Source organism: Etheostoma cragini, chromosome 11 (assembly GCF_013103735.1).
Source record: "Etheostoma cragini isolate CJK2018 chromosome 11, CSU_Ecrag_1.0, whole genome shotgun sequence".
NCBI classification, from domain to species: domain Eukaryota; kingdom Metazoa; phylum Chordata; class Actinopteri; order Perciformes; family Percidae; genus Etheostoma; species Etheostoma cragini.
The window spans coordinates 21,434,145-21,453,737 of NC_048417.1; the positions used below are offsets into that span (position 1 = coordinate 21,434,145).

General features: G+C 41.0%; 1 protein-coding gene across 3 annotated transcripts in view; it reads right to left on the minus strand.

Moving 5' to 3' along the window:
• Window positions 1–16,462, minus strand: part of LOC117952774 (fibronectin-like) — a 31,021-nt gene extending 14,559 nt beyond the window's left edge. Inside the window, exons 1-19 of one of the 3 annotated variants that reach the window (XM_034885297.1) lie at window positions 16,138–16,460; window positions 14,987–15,112; window positions 14,699–14,836; window positions 14,236–14,367; window positions 13,872–14,009; window positions 13,179–13,337; window positions 12,415–12,612; window positions 12,097–12,279; window positions 11,454–11,630; window positions 8,122–8,277; window positions 7,593–7,721; window positions 7,204–7,347; window positions 3,755–3,876; window positions 3,402–3,564; window positions 2,762–2,947; window positions 2,466–2,594; window positions 2,165–2,254; window positions 1,853–2,047; window positions 20–298 (exon numbers count right to left, since the gene is read on the minus strand). In XM_034885297.1, the coding sequence (XP_034741188.1) occupies window positions 20–298; window positions 1,853–2,047; window positions 2,165–2,254; window positions 2,466–2,594; window positions 2,762–2,947; window positions 3,402–3,564; window positions 3,755–3,876; window positions 7,204–7,347; window positions 7,593–7,721; window positions 8,122–8,277; window positions 11,454–11,630; window positions 12,097–12,279; window positions 12,415–12,612; window positions 13,179–13,337; window positions 13,872–14,009; window positions 14,236–14,367; window positions 14,699–14,836; window positions 14,987–15,112; window positions 16,138–16,267 (2,974 nt within the window). In that variant the 5' untranslated portion in view covers window positions 16,268–16,460. Of the gene's footprint in view, window positions 1–19; window positions 299–1,852; window positions 2,048–2,164; window positions 2,255–2,465; window positions 2,595–2,761; window positions 2,948–3,395; window positions 3,565–3,754; window positions 3,877–7,203; window positions 7,348–7,592; window positions 7,722–8,121; window positions 8,278–11,453; window positions 11,631–12,096; window positions 12,280–12,414; window positions 12,613–13,178; window positions 13,338–13,871; window positions 14,010–14,235; window positions 14,368–14,698; window positions 14,837–14,986; window positions 15,113–16,137 lie in introns of all 3 variants that reach the window. The other 2 variants (XM_034885296.1, XM_034885298.1) reach the window with 2 other exon arrangements.
• Window positions 16,463–19,593: the final 3,131 nt, after the last annotated feature.

Genomic DNA, 19,593 nt, shown 5'->3' on the forward strand with positions numbered 1-19,593 from the left:
GTGCATCTGTCATACTTACTGGTAGTTTGCTCCCCAATAAGTGGTAAACTTTCCTCTCCATTGTGAATGGCGTAGACGTGGAAGCGGTACAGAGTTCCAGGCTGTAGGTGGGACACTTCAATGTAAGAGTTTTGACTGACAGGCAGGGTCATCTCCGTCTGCGGAGAACCAGACTCATCCACAGGGACAGCGGTGACCCGGTAACCTGAGACGTCGCTGCCTGGGCCAGACCAGGTCAGAACGATTTTTTTATCGGACACCTCAAAGAACTGCAGGTCTGTAGGAGAAGGTACTTCTTCTGTGAATAGGAGAAAAACAACTTAACATTAAAATTTGAATTCTTTACTGTCCGTTTAGATAGAAATAGTCAACATAGGGTTTAAGTCTTATGTAACAGATGCCTCCTACCAATACAATAAAATGGAAAACTCATTTGAAATGTTTTCTGCTAAATAAGGCAAGGTATGTGGAAATTTAATAAATCTAATTCTACGACATAATGGCGCTTTTGATAAATCATTCAATGCCTTTACTTTTATGTTGTAGATCATCAAAACCCCACGCAGGTTTATATATGCACACTCATATTCCAAGGAAAGTCCAAAATCATTTTTTGGACAGACTGGATGTCAGGACACAAACCGACATTGTTGAAGCAGAACAGAAGAGCCGGACGGAGTGCAAAGAAAGAGAGGAGAGAAATCTTGAACGTCTTCATAAGACAATAAGAAAAAGAAAGAGAAAAAAAGAAATGAAAAGAGGTGGAGATGTCAAGACCCATTAAGCTTTCGTCATTTTGGAGTTTGATATACTAAAGTGCAGATGCAAAGTTTATAGTGACTCAGTATACGCCTTGCTCTTGATTTAGCTCAGACAATGTAATGTGTGGACAGCCGCCTTGGTCCATTGGACCTAGTGTGCATCTACAGTCTGAAGATGGCAGGACACACTATTAACTAGGTCACGTATCGTCATTCTATCACACACACACACACACACACACACACATTTCCTGCATCTGCTAAACAGCATGTTAGACCTGGCAGACTAAATAGTTTTGCATAACTCCGTCAGAAAAGGAGTGCAACAGCTGTGAACTCAATGACTTCACTTTCCATTGGAAAACTCTTTACTTCTAGTCGTAAGAATTAGAAAGATTCCAATAGAATGTGACTAGGCCACAGGATGACTTGCAGGTTGATTCTGGAGGGTGCCCCTATGACTGCTAAGAGTAATAAGTCATATTACTTATTACTACATATTACATATTACATATTATAATAAGTACAGCAGATCAAATGATGACATTTACGGATCAAAATCACCTAAGCGTTTTACTCTCTACATCTTTGGTCCAATCATCACATAGTATCTGGAGTCTCTCAATAGATGTTCTCGGCTATTTCCACTTATGGAATTGCTCCAGTGCTGCATAAAAATTCCGCCAAATGCAATTATTTTTCGTTACCTTCGTCTTTCTTATATAGCCTTTAGTATTCTATTATTTCTATATAGCTAGTTTTTATTATTTCTAATGAAAATGAGTTGTGCTCATCAAAAGGTACTTGGAGAAAAAACATGAATATACACATATGGAAGATACTGTTGGCTTTACATAAAAAAGAAAGACCCAACTATTAAGGATTGCTTTTTCAAACTTGTCTTAATTTTGCCCAACACTCTTTCTCTCTCTCTCACTCCCTCTCTGTTTCTCTCACACTCACACACACACACACACACACAGACACACACACATTTAAAGCAACCTTACTCAGGCTTACTGAGTTCAACCTTTCCAAATAACAATTGTGTCCCTTTTTTTTTTTTTTTTTTACACATCTTAGTCTTTTACCTGGCAGTGGGTCTCCAGCGGTGTGGACCTGCACAAAGATAGGCTCACTCTCCAGGCTGTCCTCCACAGAGTAGATACTGACGTTGTACAACTTCCCAGGCAGAAGGTCACTCAGAGTCACTGAAGTTGCGGTGTCAGGGAGAGTCAGCTCTGTGCTTTCACCTTCTAGTGATGGCGTGTAAACAACACGATAGCCTGCGTGGAGGAAGAGACCACATGGTTCATTGTGCATTCGGGAATGTCAAAGATGAATAGGCGGGGGTTCAAATTAGCAACAGAATGGTGATAGATTTTCACTGTGACATAGCATACCAGTGATGGGAGCCAGAGGTTTTTCCCAGCTGATCACCATGGAAGTTTCTCCCACATCCTCCACTTCATGCTCAACGGGTGCATCAGGGGCTATGGAACAAATGGGGTTTAGGTGTGAGAGGGAAAATTACAACCACTGCTGTTTTTACTGGATCACTTCATTTATAGTCCCTTATGCTCATCAGGCAACTTGCAGGTCTGGGATTTAACACAACATTTCAGTCTTGCAGCTGCAAGTTTTGTGAGAATGGTAAGAACATAGTAGAAAAGTTAGGAATATACAATGTATGTGCCAACTGACCAGTGGTTTGTGAAGTAGTAAGAATTAGGTTGTTCTCTCCGCTATCTGTAATCTCATAGACGTTAACAGTGTACTTCCTCCCAGGTAGAAGCTCATTAATGTTCACTGAGGTAGCTGTGTGGGGCAGGTCTGTTGGAAAAAAAACAGATTGTATTAACACATTAGTTTTTATAAATAGAAATATTTTACTTCCAAACTTACTTTTATTTTGAAATACAATTCACAATATGTTTGCCGCTATCCGACAAACCCAACTGTATTTTTTCATGTTTTTATATATGTATATATGCACTTACCTAGCACCAGGGGTTGTCCAGATGTCTGTCCCTGCTCACTGAGCTCATACTCTATTCTAAAACCAGAAACTGTGTCAGAGGCGGAAACCCAAGAGATGACAAAGCTGCTGGAGGTAATTTCGGTCACGGACTCTGAGATGTCAACCATAGGTGGAGTTTGGTTGGTCTCGCCTTGTGATGTCGCCACTACAAGACAAACCGACAAAGACAGAGATGGAAAATAAGTGAGTTGGCTACTTGCTGCCTCTGAGATCACAACTGGCGACAGGACACTCTGGGGATAAACTGTAACTATTAACTATAACTGTTTTAAAAGTAAAGAATTCTTAGTTAAATAAAGTAAAACTTTCAGGAGCCAAACTGATTTTCTTTTTTCTTTTAAAGAGAAACAGCACAAAAGCTTTATTGCCATTTCATGATGTTGCAACCACATTTCCAGAGCCCTGTCTTCAATATCATCTTTCATATTTACTTTGCAAACCAGTGCACATTAAGCAGTGATACGCACAAAAACATACATATTCCTACACCAGCTTGCATGGAAAGAGAAGCCACATTAACTGTCAATACTGTTGGTTAATCAGCAATGCGGCAACTAAGCCAGCATGGAGAGCTGTCAACTCCCTTAACTCACATGATCCATAATTGGTAGTGAAGTCAAAGCGTGTGACCTCTCTGCGCCCAAACCGCAACACGCTGATTAGCTGACCCTCGTAGGTGATGCCTGGCTTCAGACCAGAGATGGTGTAGGAGTTCAGATGGCCAGGGATCATCACCTCTCTCCACGGGCTGCGAGTGTTTTTCTGTAAAAATGTGATGAAGGATGTTAGAAAAACAAACAAAAAATGCAGGAGTTTTTTAAAGCTTAGCATGCAGAGCAGGAGTTGAAGGTCAGATGCCAATGGAGGCTGTGTCAGCATCAGATCCTGTGGAGAGATGCAAGACAAGGCATCATTTCTCTAGTTAACTGTAAAGTTCAATCAGGAAACTCACCACTCTCCATTTGAGGATGTACTGGGTGATGTGAGCAGACTGTGGGGCATTCCACTGAATAGGATGGGAGTTAGGTTGGTTTCCAGATTCAGTTATGATCACCTGAACAGGACGACTTCCACCTGAGAGAGAGGGAGAGAGAGAGAGAGAGGTAAGCAGTTATTCACAACGGACCAGAAGCTTCACTGTCTACAGTTAGATATCATCATATTTTGACATGTTGACAACACATGAACAGGAGGAAGCATTTACAGTGTTGTTAACATCAAATATCTTAGTTAGAGCTTAACGTTGGGAGGCAAACATGGCGAGATACTGGCTCTTCTACAATCTGAGAAATTTCAGAAACTGAAATTTCAGAAACTTGCAGTGCATACTGCTGAACAGAACACAGAAAGAGTGAGGGAAGACTAGCATGTCCCTGTGAGATTCCAGCCCAGCTGGGGAGAGGGAAGAAGCCCTTTACCCTTCTTTTTCTTCTCTTTAACCTACTCTATTTCATCATGTTTCTAACCTTCACTTTTCTCCTGCTGTGGGTATGTTTCATTAAAAAAGCAGCATTTAGAGGATACTTTACAAACAAAAGGTGAAAATATTGTGGACTAATTTCACAGGGAGACTGCTCCCTTAACGTTAACGTTCTTTATTCCCTCTTTCCCTTTAATCTTTTATCTTCAAAATCAGGATTTCTCTACTTCTGACATTACTGCAAACAGCAAACATCATAAAAACAATAGTGTATAAGCTGAACAATTCAGCAATCTTTATCGTAATGGTTTTGTCATGGAAACGCTCACGTGCTCTACATAATTAGGCTTCATAAAACACTTGCAGAAGTATCACAGAAAGGTATATGACAAAGCTCTTTAAACATGCAACCAGTAAAAAAAGTAGTGCTGCCCCAACAAAAAGCTTCCTCATTAAAAACAATGCAGTCAAGCTGGTAACACAAGATCATGTCATATACTGTGCTGTGTAAGCCCATTTCAGTGTTAGAAACAGTGTGGGTTTCAATGCCTGGAAAACCTTGTGGTGGCGAGTTTTGTCGTTGACAGGAGCTCAAACATGTGTGTCAAGTTACCAGACAATGGACGGGACACACAAGTTAAATCTGCTGTATATATAAAGAAAAGGCTTAGCAGAGAAAGAAAAATGATATCAGCAGTTGCTCAAAATGGAAGTTTCTTTACTGGTTTTGGGAATGAACAAAATCGAGTCATCTTGAATGTAAACAGAAGTCATGTGGCAAGCAGACTCCTGACATAAGTCGGGCTGATAAAAACTGGTAGCTTCTATAAAGAACCGAGGTTTTCTAACCACTTTTCCAAATAGCAGACCTGTAATCAAAGTTTCTGAGCAAGTGGCTCGGTTAACCAGGAGTTGCTAGCAGATACACAAACCTCAAAAACAATCTGGGACCAATTACTGCCTATTACAGACCCACAGGCCACTGGCGAGGGTAAGGGTTACATCGAATCAGATGTGGGATGCAAATGAAAACGGATGCACACTTGCAGTGGATGAACTGCACGTGCACACACACACACACACACACACACACACACACAATCTCCTAGCATTGCATACAAACATCTGTGTAAGTTAAAAGCACACACATACATGCACACCCCACCCCTTTACTTTGCACACACAGACACAACATTGATCCTTGATACAGACAGATGCACCGCAAGGTTGTGATAAGGACCACGGTAAAAGGAAGTATTTTTGAGAGTCATCCTAACAATAAGAAATGCCCCAAAAGATTAAAGAGTAAATTACACTCCAGACAAGGCCAGGTAGACGCAGACGGCAGAAAAGAAAACAACTTCTTTCTTTTTTTTCTCTCGAAGATCTTATCAATGTAGTGCTAAATCTGAGACGCTGGTCAAAACCCCTCAAAATATTCTTCACTTGGGTTTTCAATTTTTACCTTTTATGGTGTTTTACCCAGCCAACTGACTGAGTCTGGCTTTGCTTCTTGCAGCCCTGAAATCTTAGCATGCTGTTTTTTGTATGCCTCGCCAAACAAGCGCACACACACACACACACACACACACACACACACACAGCAAGTTCACAGCTGGTTGCTATTATAGCCACTTACGGAGGAATAGTGCCCTGCATTTTCTATCTTCCGTCAACCTGCTTCCTACACAGAGCTAACAAGTACTAGTTCAAATGTTCAAAGATTTGTTGAACTTCAAGTTTTGTTTCCATTAGCATAGCTTCACAGCCTCAATGACACTGTACATGTGCATCATTATTTTACAAATAATAAGAGGACATGGGTAAGGAACGGGAACATAACTGCATGTTGTTTTATTGGGGGATGCCATTCATGAGCAGAAGAATGTGGTACACTGTGCTGAAAAAGGGGGAGGAACACTAACAAGTCAACAACACTAGTATACGTTGTGAAGAAGGGACTCAGATCTATGAAGGAGAAAACGTAAAGTCTAGACCAAACGGTGAGAAATCTTTTTTTAAAGAGTGCAGTGATGCTGTCTAGCCAACCTTGGTTTAAAGTCGGTAGGAATGAGCTTAACCATCCCGCCTGCATAATGATGTGTAATGGAGCATGTCTTTGTTCTAAATGAAACTGTCTAAGGGCTTAAACTCTAAGACATGAGGTTTAATTTAAAGTGCTTTTTAAAAGACCCAAAATTGAAAACTGTTGTTCAACACAGGCTTTAAAAGGTGTGCATGTGGTAGGTGTTTGTGTGTGTGGGGGGGGGGGGGTATACACACGTGCACTGTGGGATTTTGTACAGCTGTGGCAACAGCACAGGGGATGTACCACATGCTAGCAAGAACAAAGGCTCAGAGTAGGGGGTGTATCTGTAAAAGAGGAAATCACACCCCCTCTCGTTTCTGTCTGTTTTACATCAAAGTCAAGGGCCTCAATTTCAAGGTGACTTAAACAAATAGGTTTCACTGCAGGAGTTGGAGTGCAATTTGTAAAGGTTGTCTCACTCTACCATCAGTACAACTGAACACATCCTTACTGATGATTACATATGTATTGTACAGCCACTGTGAACATTTTGCCCATTCTTTATCATGTTCAAGGCAAGAATCTATATTGACATCAACCTGGATTTCCTATTAAAAGACCCAAAGCTTAAACAACTCACTACCACTAAAAATAGATTATGAGAGGCGCAAACTAACAAGAGACTGAAACAGGACCAGGAGACAAAGAGACAAGATCAAGACAGGACTTTTTTTTACTGAAAAAGGTGACTAGGTGTTAAAAGATATAATAAGTCATTATAATAGAGATAACACACTTATGTTTCTGAGCGGGAAACTCTACATGTAAGTTGATTTGTGACATTTCCACAGCAGAGCCTTTTACAACCTCAAAAGCCATAGTTTCAGAAGTAAAATCTCTTGACAATTTCCTTAATACACTAAATTACTGAATGTTATGTTCAGCATCTTACCAGGGTAGGACTGCTGGGGCTCACAGCTGAGTTCTCCAATGCCATTACCATAGCAATAGCACTTGTACATGATTCCTTGGATGACTTTATCCCAAGAATCTCCGATCTTATAGAAGGCCCTCGTCTCTGGCTCCTGGCACTGATCTGAGGGCAGAGTCACATAAAACCAGGTTACGCAACAGGGACCACTGGAGCTGGAACTAATGCTTCTCCCCTCAAATATGAGATGCAAACAAAAACCAGTAGATAAAAAAAAAAATAACTAGAAATTAGACAAATTCAAAGTTTAGGAGCAGAATTTGGAACAATTCATCAAAGTAATGTTTGCGTGTCGTAGAGATTTAGGAAACACAGACAAAATGGAGCAACCTGTAAGATGGTAAACTCACCAATGGCATCACACTTCCAGCGACCACGCCCCTGTCCAAAGCAGCTGCAGTTCATCATGTAGCCCTCCTCATGTTGTTTGGTAAAGGTTTGGTTCACCTCATAGGTCAGACCATCTACAATACACTGGTCTGCAACCGACAAACAAACAGATATATGAAAACATGCAAGGTGGAAATGCTATGTACCTGACTGCTTTTGCAAATCTGCTCTTTTGTGCTCTTTTACTGTGTGCGTGTGCGTGTGTGTGTGTGTGTGTTTGTGTGAGATGCAGGTGCAACTAAAGTGCAGGTGGCCAGTCTCACCTTTGACCTTTTGGCAGGTGAGTGATTAAATCTCACGTGACCTTTCACCTCTTCACTCAGAGTATTCTAATTGTACTCTCTTATTATTACCCCACACACAAACGGAGGAAAACATTGCCCCGACAGCAGCTCTCAATCACCATTTCTTCATCTAAGTAACCTATTATTAAATATTATATTGTAACCTCTCGCTATTACTATCACGCACACACACAAACACACACACCTTTAATCTGGGAGTAAGCAACACAACTCCATTCCCCTCTGCCATTGCCGATGCAGGTACATCGCATCATGTGACCCAAAATATCGTGCCGTTTATCCCATTGGTCTCCCACACGGTACATCACCCCTTCATTGGCCGTACACACTTCTTCATGGTCTAAAAAACACAGGACAAAACCAGTTACAAAAGCACATACTAATATGTTGTGATCTTCATTCAATCTGAGTCTAGTTTGGACTTTTGGGCAACAACTGGAAAAACCCATTTACAACTTTAGTTGAAAATACAAACCACACCACACTAAAGATGCATCCAAACACATTTGAAAACATCATACAAACCTTGGTAGTAACATAAGATAAAAGCAGACACAAACGAAGTTTGATGAATGATTCCCCTTGGAGATTACCGAGTCTACCCTGCAATTACGACACACTGTCACGTCTGTAGAGGATACAACCAACACAGAACACCTGTGTCCATAGAAACGAAGAAGATTTTCCTAAATCAAAAGCCAGAAACAGCTGTCTTGTGTTCTTGTGTGTATGAATGGCTGTGTGTGTTCTCCATATGTCCTCTGATCATTTAAAGAGTGAGTACTATCAGGAAAGATAGAAAGTTTGTGAATGTGGTTGAGACAGGCAAAGACATGTCCAATGTATGTATGTATGTATGTATGTATGTATGTATGTATGTATGTATGTATATCTATGTATAAGCAGAGCCTACAATGGTGGAAAACTAGCATTTATTGTTAAAACACATGAGTTCGTTTCAGACTCAGTAACATTTCTTAAACGATAGTGCTGTAGAAGTAGAGGAGCAGACAACACTGACATGCATGCATGCCCTTGTGCATATCTGTGTAACTCTCCATATAGGGTAGATCTGCTCTCTTGGAACCCAGCCCAAACTTTTCCTGCCAAGCCGATTCTGGACGAGAGCCAGACCATCTGGTTCCTGGGAGTAAAGATCATTTGGTTCGGGGGTTATGCACCAAGACTGTGGCTTGGGGGCCGAAATAAAGTAAAAGAATAGTCTTGAAACTGGGCAGTAGTTTAAAAAAAGTTCATTTAGCCATTTAAATGATCAGAGTATGTGCTGGTGTACTAAATATGATTAATATTGTAAGTATTCATAACAATCTTACTCTTTCATATTCTATTCCATTGTATTGTCACCGAAACAATGTGCAGGCACATATTGTATGTAATAAAATGTGGCGGATGAGACATTTATGGTCCAAAATCCTTATTTTAAAAAGGTATGGGATAAACGTTATGTGAATGTAGTTCAAGCTCATATTCATCAAAGCCTCTGTCAATGAACAAAATCCAGGTTTTTCAAATAAGACTCTTGTTCAAAGTGATTTGAGGCCATGTGTGGGTGTGTTTTTATCCAATCCTTTCCAGTTGAGTATAGCAGAAGGATGATCTGGTGCTTTTCTCCATTTAAAATTTAAATTTAAAAGTCTGCTCTCCAGACATGCTTTAGAACTGCTTCAAACTGTTAAACCCCTGATTGCGAAGAGGGACTGATTTAGAGTGTTATGTTTTTGAGTGTCACAGAAGTAGAGAGACAGTGGATCTAATCATGTAAATGGTGCAGTTAGCATAATGGAGGTGGAGACCGTTACACTGCCATCCCAAGAACACATGGCAGACACCAGATAACCCTCTCCGGCATCTTCCCGGAGGACTGCCAGAGGTGGAGCAGAAAGGGCTCTAGACTATTACCGTCCTTTAAACACAGCCATTAACATCTCAAGCACCTTGTTTGTTTTGACAATCCCTGTGAAGTCATTAAAGTAGATATCAAAGACCCCCTGGTGCGTAAATTGCTGGACTGACACTGACACTAGCTAAAGGGCATGAATGCGTTTTTTTCCTCTTTAAATCTTGACAGGGTATTCTTAACGACAGGGTGTCGACCAAAAGGTGGCTCCCAGGGCTGAAGAAGGCAAAAAGAAATTCTGAAGAAAATTATAGCTTTAAAAAAAAACATCGTAAAAAACATTACTATACATCATCCCATTACATTCAATGTTCTTGTTAAGCACAATGAGTACTATTCCAAAGGCTATTTTCATACACGTGTCACGTCTTAACTTCTGCACACCTTTGACATCAGATTAGAGTTTCAAATATTTGAGCTCCTTAAAAAGAATCCCCCATTTGTCTTGCCACAGTGCATTCAAAAATGCAAAAGATGAGTTATTCTGGGATCAAATAAATCCAGCGCTCCATGTAGAATTCAAATTCTACTTTATGTTAGATTAGTTTGGATTAAATGTTTCCACTGTGTACTATCAACATTTTTACAATGTGCTGCCAAACAAGCTATTCCATCTACTATTGGTTTACTTATCGGTAGTAAGAATGATTTCCTTTAAATGAAAACGTCCTATGTTCTGGATATTGATATTGTGTCACTACATTTGACTGCACTCAAACCATCTGCATACATTAAATTCAAGCAAAGCCCAAGATAAACCCCAGTGTTCATCCTAGATCCGCCTTTAAAAAAAGACATCCACAGCCATTCAAAGACATTTGTTGTGACCACTCAGTTGTTTTTGTTTTAACTGGCTATAGCAATACCCGCTATAGTTATGTAGTTTATAAATTAGACTGTTAGATTTATCTGGACATCAACAGGCATTTGCTCCAATATCTAAATAATTCCTCTAGTTTGTCATAGTTTTACTCTTTGTTTAACAGCATGTTGGTATCATCACCATTTCATTATTCCTAAACACACATGAGTGCAGTGTCAATGACCCCCTAGTGTTTCATTGGCTTAAGCCTCTTTTGTTACCCATGGTGACTTAATTGACACTGATACAACACATTTCTTACAAGGCAATGACCTCAATGTGAATTTGGCTGCAGTTTAAATAAAGTTGTATGATCTGTAAATTAGATTGTGGCTATGCCAACAGCCCTCATGTCTTTTTAACATCACTCTGATAATAGCTTTTATGTAAATGTATGAGGTTACACATCAAATATTTTCATCCTCAAAGAATGCTCTTCATGGTAACTTGTTGATTCAGACTGGGTGGAGTTACATTTCATTTAAGACTGGGAGGGACAGTGCAATTAGGTGTGCTAATCACGTTGGTGGCCCCCATGACAAGCAAACTTTATTGAAAAACAACCATTTTGAAACTGATGTGAGGAATTTTAAAAATTAGTTGTAAAAGTAGCATTTTTATGGGCATTTGAGTGATATTTTAAAATTTCGAATTTATTTAGAGTAGTATGGCCTTTATCCGCTTTCAGCACAACACAGCTTCCTTTCCTCTCTCTCCAACACACGCAGAGACTTACCAGCCATAGGACAGAACCCGAAGCGTTGTTCTGCATCATAGTCTGTTGTGGTGCCGCACCACTTCATGCCGTCTCTACGTCCATCTGCGGTACAGTCAGTGTAGTTTCGGCCATTGTAGAGGTAGGGGAACTGGCACAGAGCACCGTTAGAATTACCGCCTCGTGTTGCCACAATTACTGTTAAAAAAGCAAACACAACCATATAAACTTTTATCACAATGAGTTATCAATATCCAAACCCCAATGCAGCTCCTATTTTTTTACATTTGCATGCAACTAACATTACCACGCTAGGCTAGCTGCCTTTGTTCCCAAGTTAAATCTAGCACGTGTAATGTATCTGAGAAGATTTTTCTCAATAAAGACTTGCCACTGTTTGTCTTTCTGAACAGCGAAAAGAAGCAGCCTATTCTCTTTTATTTTAAATGTCAAAATGACATACAATACTGTTAGGTAGTACACCAGCATGTTTAACATTATAGAATATTAGCTGAACAGCCAAGAGAGTCACAGGAGTAGCCTAACATTAATTAGCTGTAGCTGAGAACATTTTCCAGCACTCTTCCAAATAAAGGTTGTTATATAAGAACAATTGTTCATCCCACAATTCCTGCCTTTAATAATAGGCAACACATCCGCTCACCATTCTTCTCTGTACAGAAAGAATATTTCTGGTCTGTCTCATAGTCAGAGGAGATGGAACACCAGAGCTGTCCATCACTGCGTCCATCCGAGATACAAGAGTGGTAGGTCTTCCCCTTGTAGACGAAGGGAAACACACAGGGCTGACCTCCAGAGTTGCCACCATACACTGGAGCCGGTCCATCTGTGTGAAGACAGAAACACACACAAATACAATATATATGACTAAACATAGCCTTGTGCACTCAAAATGCATGTATAATGATGGCCACTGTTGATGAATGCTGTGAATTTGTAAAGACAAAGAAATATCTCGTACCCCACGGTTCACAACTGACTCCGTTGCCAAGACAGGTACAGATCATCTGCTTGGTTCCCTGGTTCTTTATCCAGCGCTGGCCGATGAAGTACGACAGTCCCGCATCTGTCCGACAGGGTCCTTCCTGGGCATGCTCAGGCAGAGTGGCGGGCTGGTAGACCACGGGCTGGATGTTAGTGATCACACGAGAGCCAGTGCCTGGAATGTAAAGGGTCCAGGTCAGGGGTAGCTATGTTATCACGAGAAAACTTCCCAAATTAAAAGATTAAATGATAATGTAAATTTGAATTCAATTAAAACAAGAATAAATATCTCTGAACATGCAACTGTCAGTTGAAGAAAAGGTCTATACATGACTTCAGCTGAAACAACATATAGCTATGTGTGTTAAAGTATACAATGAAATAAATATCTGTCTTTTAATTTGACTGAAAGAGGACTGCACGGGGTTATTAACATGTTCCATTTGAGTTTTTTACTGTCCCCGAGTCACAACGACCATGCATTTCTGTCTCACACCCAGCAATCACATTAAACACGTTTCTCCCACCGGCTTTCCCATGATGATTGGTTCCTCTTCATTTCCATGTTCCCCTTCTCGCTTGCTCATGAGGTCATGGTCATGAGTTACATTTTTCTCACTTCAACACTTGGACACTAGGCACTTCTTATCACTCCCTCCTCACCTCATCTGTCTCTGTTATACATCATTGCCTCCATACACAGACCAAAAGGAAAGAGACAGGGATATTTTCATTTCTCACCCAGGCCAGTAGTGTGAAGTGAAGCATGTCGCTCACACTTCCACTCCCCTCGGCCGTTCCCTGTGCAAAGGCACTGGAGAGTGTGGCCCCGGGCGTCTGTCTTGGTCCAGGTATCTCCAATACGGTGGGAGGTCTGAGTGTCCTGGTCGTTACAGCGATCTAGGAGAGAAGTGAATAAGAGGAAATCATTAGAAATAGAGGGAAACTGTACGACAGCAACTTGGCCCTTTTGGGTGAGAAACTTTTAGGTTAATGTGCAGAGTGCATGTTTAAAAGTCTGCAATGGTTCTGTGGGGAGAAGTTCCTCCTGGCCTCCAGCTGTTTTCATGTTTGTGCCTTGAGACGTTGTTGATAACATGCATGATATGTATTGATAACCTCCACTACAAACGTGCAAGGCCACCCTGAAGTCTTGCCTGCGACAGCAAGCCAACGGGAAATAACATTCCGTTTCACCCGTTACATCAGCCAGCATCATGAAGGATGCTAGCAATGGCCTTAATTGGAAACACAACTGGTAAACAAATCCTCAACAGCCTGTTAAAATCTTACAACAAATCACAACATACACTGTTAGCTCTGCTAGTAAGACCAGAGAGGAGGAAAAAGGAAACATTGCAACACAAAAAAATTGAGGAGGCGATAGTTTGATAGATGGAAGAAATAAAAGAAGTTATTTATTCATTTTTTTACTTCTGGAGGTGCATGTGATGCGTCCACTTCCTTCTCCCAGACAGGTGCAGTCCACCACCATCCATCCCTGGTACGGCTTCTCCCATGTCTCCCCAACAACATATGATGTTCCCGCCGAGTTGTCATAGCAACGCTCAGCTGCAGGTTACAGACACTCATGAGCTTATAAATCAATAAAAAAAAATGATTTGTGCACTATTTAAACTTAAACTAAACACTAAACATAAAATACCCTAAAAATTAAGTCTATTTATTAACCGACTGTAAAACATAGAAGAATGAATAATAAACTATAATGATAATCCATCATCCTAAATTTCATCATGTTCAATCATGTTAGTCAGTGGCTGTCTGAATGACTCACCGACAGGTTTGCAGGTCCACTCTCCCTTGCCGTTACCCAGACAGACGCACTCCAACATGTAGCCTCCCGTTTCATGGGGTCTCTTCCACGTGTCACCGATCTTATATGAAGCCCCACCCTCGTGACAGCGGTCTGGGTTGATAGAAGGGAAAAAGGATTTTTTTTAGACAGAGGTCCACATGCCTGAGTGTGTCTGCACAAATAGAAATCAAAGAAAAAGAAACACACACTCAGACATTTCTTCCATTATCTAACCACCCGGCTAAGTGCTAACAGCTGCACAGCACCAGTTCCTAATCAGCTATGGAGAATATGGAGATTAACCCGTTTACTGGCCTCGGTCTGGCAGACCAGGATATACACAGAAACACTTGAGCTAGGATGTTTGGTCTGCGGTTAGATCAGTAACTGGCAGTGGGGCAGCTCGTTGTAGAGCAGGCACTCACAGAAAACACACACTTACTGCCAATGGTGCAACTGATCTTGCCCTTCCCTGATCCAATACAGGTACAGTCCCAGATCATCCCATCCTTGGGTCTCTCATAGGTTTCTCCCACATTGTAGGACTGCTGGTTGATCTTATCGAAGCATGTTTCCTCTGCTATAGAGAGAAAAAAGTGGAAAAGGGGTATTTTGTATGTTTTTGTTAAAGGATGAGGGAAATTAAGATGGATTGGTGAGAGAAATAATGCAAAAGCTGCGGTTTCTGGACACAGTTTAATAAGAATGAGACAAATTCACACATACTAACCTTCAGGTTTGCTTTTACACTTGATGCCAGCGATTCCATGACAGGTACAGACCAGAGTGCTGCCCAAATACGGCCGTTCCCACTGATCATTAATACCATAGAACTGACCGTTCTCTCTGCAACCATCTGACAGGAGAGGGGAGAAAAGAGAACAGAAACTAATACAGCCGTTTAGACTTTGGTACCAACTAGAATCAGGCGGCAGGAGGTTAAATCAAACGCACCTCCTCCCTTTGCTCCTACACAGTGTAGGGAAAATGTGAGCGAAAGAAAACACACTCCACCCTCACACACCCACAAACACTGTACCTGCTTACCATGTCCTTTTTTAAAATGGAAAGACGAATGAAGACACTGGAAAATGGACTATCCCTGACTATAACTACAAAACACAGACCAGTATCATGGGTTAAAAGACAAAGTTTTGTTTCTATCCTAAACTAAGCAAAGCCTAAATAAGAATAAACATTTTATTGTGGGAGAAGACTCCACTCCTGTCTGTGAAATTGACCCTGGATGTGTTGACTTAACTTCAAAGGGCCCCAGGGCTGAGTAATAAATCAGTTGCAGAGTGGAGAATTATATCCACCTTTAGTTCCCCCCCTCCCCACCCAGGCATGTTCTTTGTTAACATCTCATGACTTTTTTCAACTTAAAAAATTGAAAGAAGAAAGACTTTTTAATCATTTTTTCTTGTTTTCTCTCTCTCCCTCTCTCTTTCTGAAGCTTTGGTCATTAACTTTCAGACAAGGATTCAGGAATGTTGTTAGAATTGAGCTTAATCCAGTGACTCCAAAATCAGAGATCAACAACTACCTATGATTTTGTGCCGTTCAACCTCAGTCCCAAACTAATTTATGGGGTTCCCAATCTTTTTTATTATAAAATAATAAAACACACCGGAGAGACTAGGGACACAACTTGAAAAGAAGTGTCCTGTTAAGTATGACTTGATTATGTACATGTTGCTTTCCATCCCAACTAACATGTCAGTGCAAGATGGAAATGGACATTGATTTTCATTATTTAGACTACCCTCAAACTTTTTGAACTTACGTAAGTGATAAGGATCAATTTACTTTCACACGAAATCACGCCTGTGACTAACAAACTTAACAAACAAAAAAAGATGAAAAAAAAGAAACACTTACCCTGAGAGACTGAGGGGACCTGATGATGCTGCCCCTGTCTCCGAGTCCTGTGCGTCCCTTTGGGCATGCAGTTCACCGCGCTCCCGATGCAGAGCGCAACCAGCACCCTAGCTATGGCGCTGCCGGACATGATGTTTAATGCGAGCCACTCAGCTATGGCAGAAAGTGTTTACAGGTGCTCCTTGTGCAACGTTTATTTCACTCAGGGACGGAGAGAAATGGGTTCCAGTGCAACTCTTTTCTGCCGCGCTCCTACCTCCCAGATAACTCCGCTCCTCTCCACTCCAGTCTGCGGCCCCAGTGTGCAGGTTACCAGTCTGTGGGAGTGATTTATCTGGGCATGGCTTAGTTTCAGCCGGAGGAGGAGGTCCAACAAAAAGACTGACTACCCACGCAGCACGTACCAGAAGTTAGGCGGACAAACTTTTTACGAAACAAACATGGTTACAAATTCCAGGTCATAAGCTCTTCCTCCTATTATTTTCTTTTTAAACCATAAGGTAAGACAAAGGTATTATTTTAGAAATGCCATGCTTGTCTCCATGCAGCCTGCAACCCTGAAGTAGGCCTTAACAGACTTTAAAATGTCTTTGAAATCATGATGAGGCAACGCCCAATTAGCAGATTTGTATCACTCCACCTGGTTAAAACAGCAGGGCCCTGCATGTCTACTGTAAAGGTTCTGGGGTTAGGACCCTGTTGACCACAGGGGTGCAGCCCGGCTGTCCTCTGCTATCTCTCCCTTGAAATTTCATCCAGGGAGAGAATTTAAATCCACCATTATTTAACTCAAACCTCATTTAATTTGACTGTTGTCTTAGTCACTTATACAACCACATGCCCAAATTGTGTCTGAAGAGTCCCAGGTGGGCTTGATACAGACATGAAAATTTACTAGATTTGAAATACAATGCAGATCACGTGTTTCTTTTCCTAGATGGAAAGCCTCTCCCACTTAACTTTGAACAAATTCATACCTAACATGAAATATCAAGGGGTCTGTGTCTTCGTTGCTATGGGATATTGTCATTGAGTGTTAAGCAGCACAACCTTGCTACAAGGCGTTCATGCCATGCATTATGTTGGCCTATAGGTTTTATACAGTCCCGGTAGTGATCTACAGGAATTAGGTCAATGGCGTCAGTGTCTGGAAAGTCTCCAGTAGTATAAAGTTTCAATGTCTGGAAAGTGTTTATATGTCCAGAAATGATTTTACTGTGAGCTGGCTAACTTCTGTCATGTGCAGGTCAAGAGATCAACTTTCTTTTCTCTCTCTTTTACTCTCTCTGGCTCGCTCTCTCTCCTTTCTTATCAGTTGTAATCCGTTGAAACTTTTCTCCTGTGCATGGATCGTTGTCATTGGCTCATTTTGAAAGTCTTTAACACCTCATAAAGCAAGACGAGTACTCTTCCTCTGTCCCATATTAGTGACTGTTTTGTTCAATACTATGTGTCGCTCAGTGGAAAAAAGCCTTGTGTGCATTTAAAGTGTGTTCATTTTTAGAAAAGCCACTTAGTTAGGGATTTGTGTTTGGTTCCTTTAGCATCACCCTTTTGTCTTTTTTTTCTCCCTTTTGGTAACATTATTTTTTTTATATAGTGACCACTTTGTAAATAGCAACCTACAGTAACACTTCAATTTTGCCTCATCAAGCATTTGTTTCCATTTTCCATTAGTGCAAACATCCTGCCAAGTCTTTAGTCACTTCTAGACATTTCTGAGGTTGAAACAGTCATGCATGGTGAGTCCCTAAATTTCTCTTTATGCATCAGTCAAGTTTTTTAAAGGTGCCCTGCCACACAAAACTGTTTTTACTTGCATTTTTTGTAATATTTTAGGTCCATACAGTATGTGTTTGTGTTATGTTGGGAATCTGAAAATGAACTGCTACCTCCTCTGTCAGCTCCAGCCACTGAAAAGAAATCAGGCCAATCGCAACAGCTGGTAAGTCTGATGTCATGTTTCCTGTGCTCATTACTGTTCATGAGCTCGCCCAGTTGCGCAGGGTAAAGGATGCTGATAGCCAGGGTTTCATTTTATAGCTGTTAGCCAATCAGAGTCAAGCAGCTTAGCTTGTTGAATATGATTGAGAACTGGCACAAATCGAGCTGAATCTTCCTGTAGGCTTTCTATACCACGCTAGAAGGGCTTGAAACATTGTAACCAAAGCATCTTTTTTTTTCAAAAAAGAATGTTACAGAATCCATGGTAGAACTTCAGACATTACCACAAAGTAATGAAATACAGGTGGCATGGCACCTTTTATAAATGTCCCACTAACAAAATGTTCAAGCAACCAGCTAGACAGTCGTTGAGACTTACAGTACATGTAATGAGCACTTCACACAGAGCACTTTCAGAGAGATCTATTCCTGACAAAAAATGAAAAACGGCACACTGGGTGTCATTATTTCCTCTGCGATGTCATGAGCTCAACTGTTACAACAGTAAAACAGATTAATCCTCAGTCAGATGGCTAATCGCGTCAATCCAGCCATAGTGAAAAGGGAGTGCAGGCTCTCTAATTCGGGCCATGTGGGTTATTTAATGTGTGTCCGGAAATCTACAGCACATTTTCGAGGTGTTAGAGAGATTTCATGTGGGCATCATTTGGCTCTACCATGACATTTGTGTTCACACTGTCTCTTATTGAGCATTTCCTCCCTGCAAAAGGATACATGATGAAATTAGTTTGATACACCATTGGACTCATCTGTTGCATTTTGTCCCATGCATGGGAAAACTGTTGGCTAGAATGTGGACATGCCATGACACTGACGTCTGTGGTTCCTTCTCTTTTAAACCAAGACAGAGAAGATTGATAAAACTCAGTCGTTTTATTAAAGGGATGCATGCAGGTCACCTTGACTGAAGCCCTGCATTCATTCATTCATTTTGTGAGGGTACATGTTTTACAATGTGTTCAGGTCAAGAAGTAAGAAAACATCCCTTCTGAGCAGAGAAGCCCCACATGTGTCTTCAGTTACAGACTTAGTGTAAAGGCAATGTGCTTGTTTTTAACTAATCTTCCTCTGATAGTTAACAGTACTTTATGGTCTTTCTTTCTATTCATCTTCTCCCCCCCTAAGCCCTCAGCATTCACTCATGTTTGTCTGATGGCGACGTCATGCAAAGGTGAAGAGGTGAAAAGGTCATCTGATACTACTGACCATAGTTTTACATCTCTAGTGTGTTTCTTATTATCCGTTGAGGCATTGACAATGATGTGTTTCTACGTTGAAGTTGAACTTAGAGATCGTGTCAACAGAAAATTGCCAAATTTGGACCTCACAGGGACAATCAGCTTCAGGACTCATAGCAGAGGAGAGGAAACTTCATCATGCCGTAATAATGAGGTAATCATATCAGTCTAATGTAGTGAGATAGTCTGGTTACATTAAAATGCAATTATCCACTGAAACCAACTGAAAGCGCTAACCACTAGATGTAATACA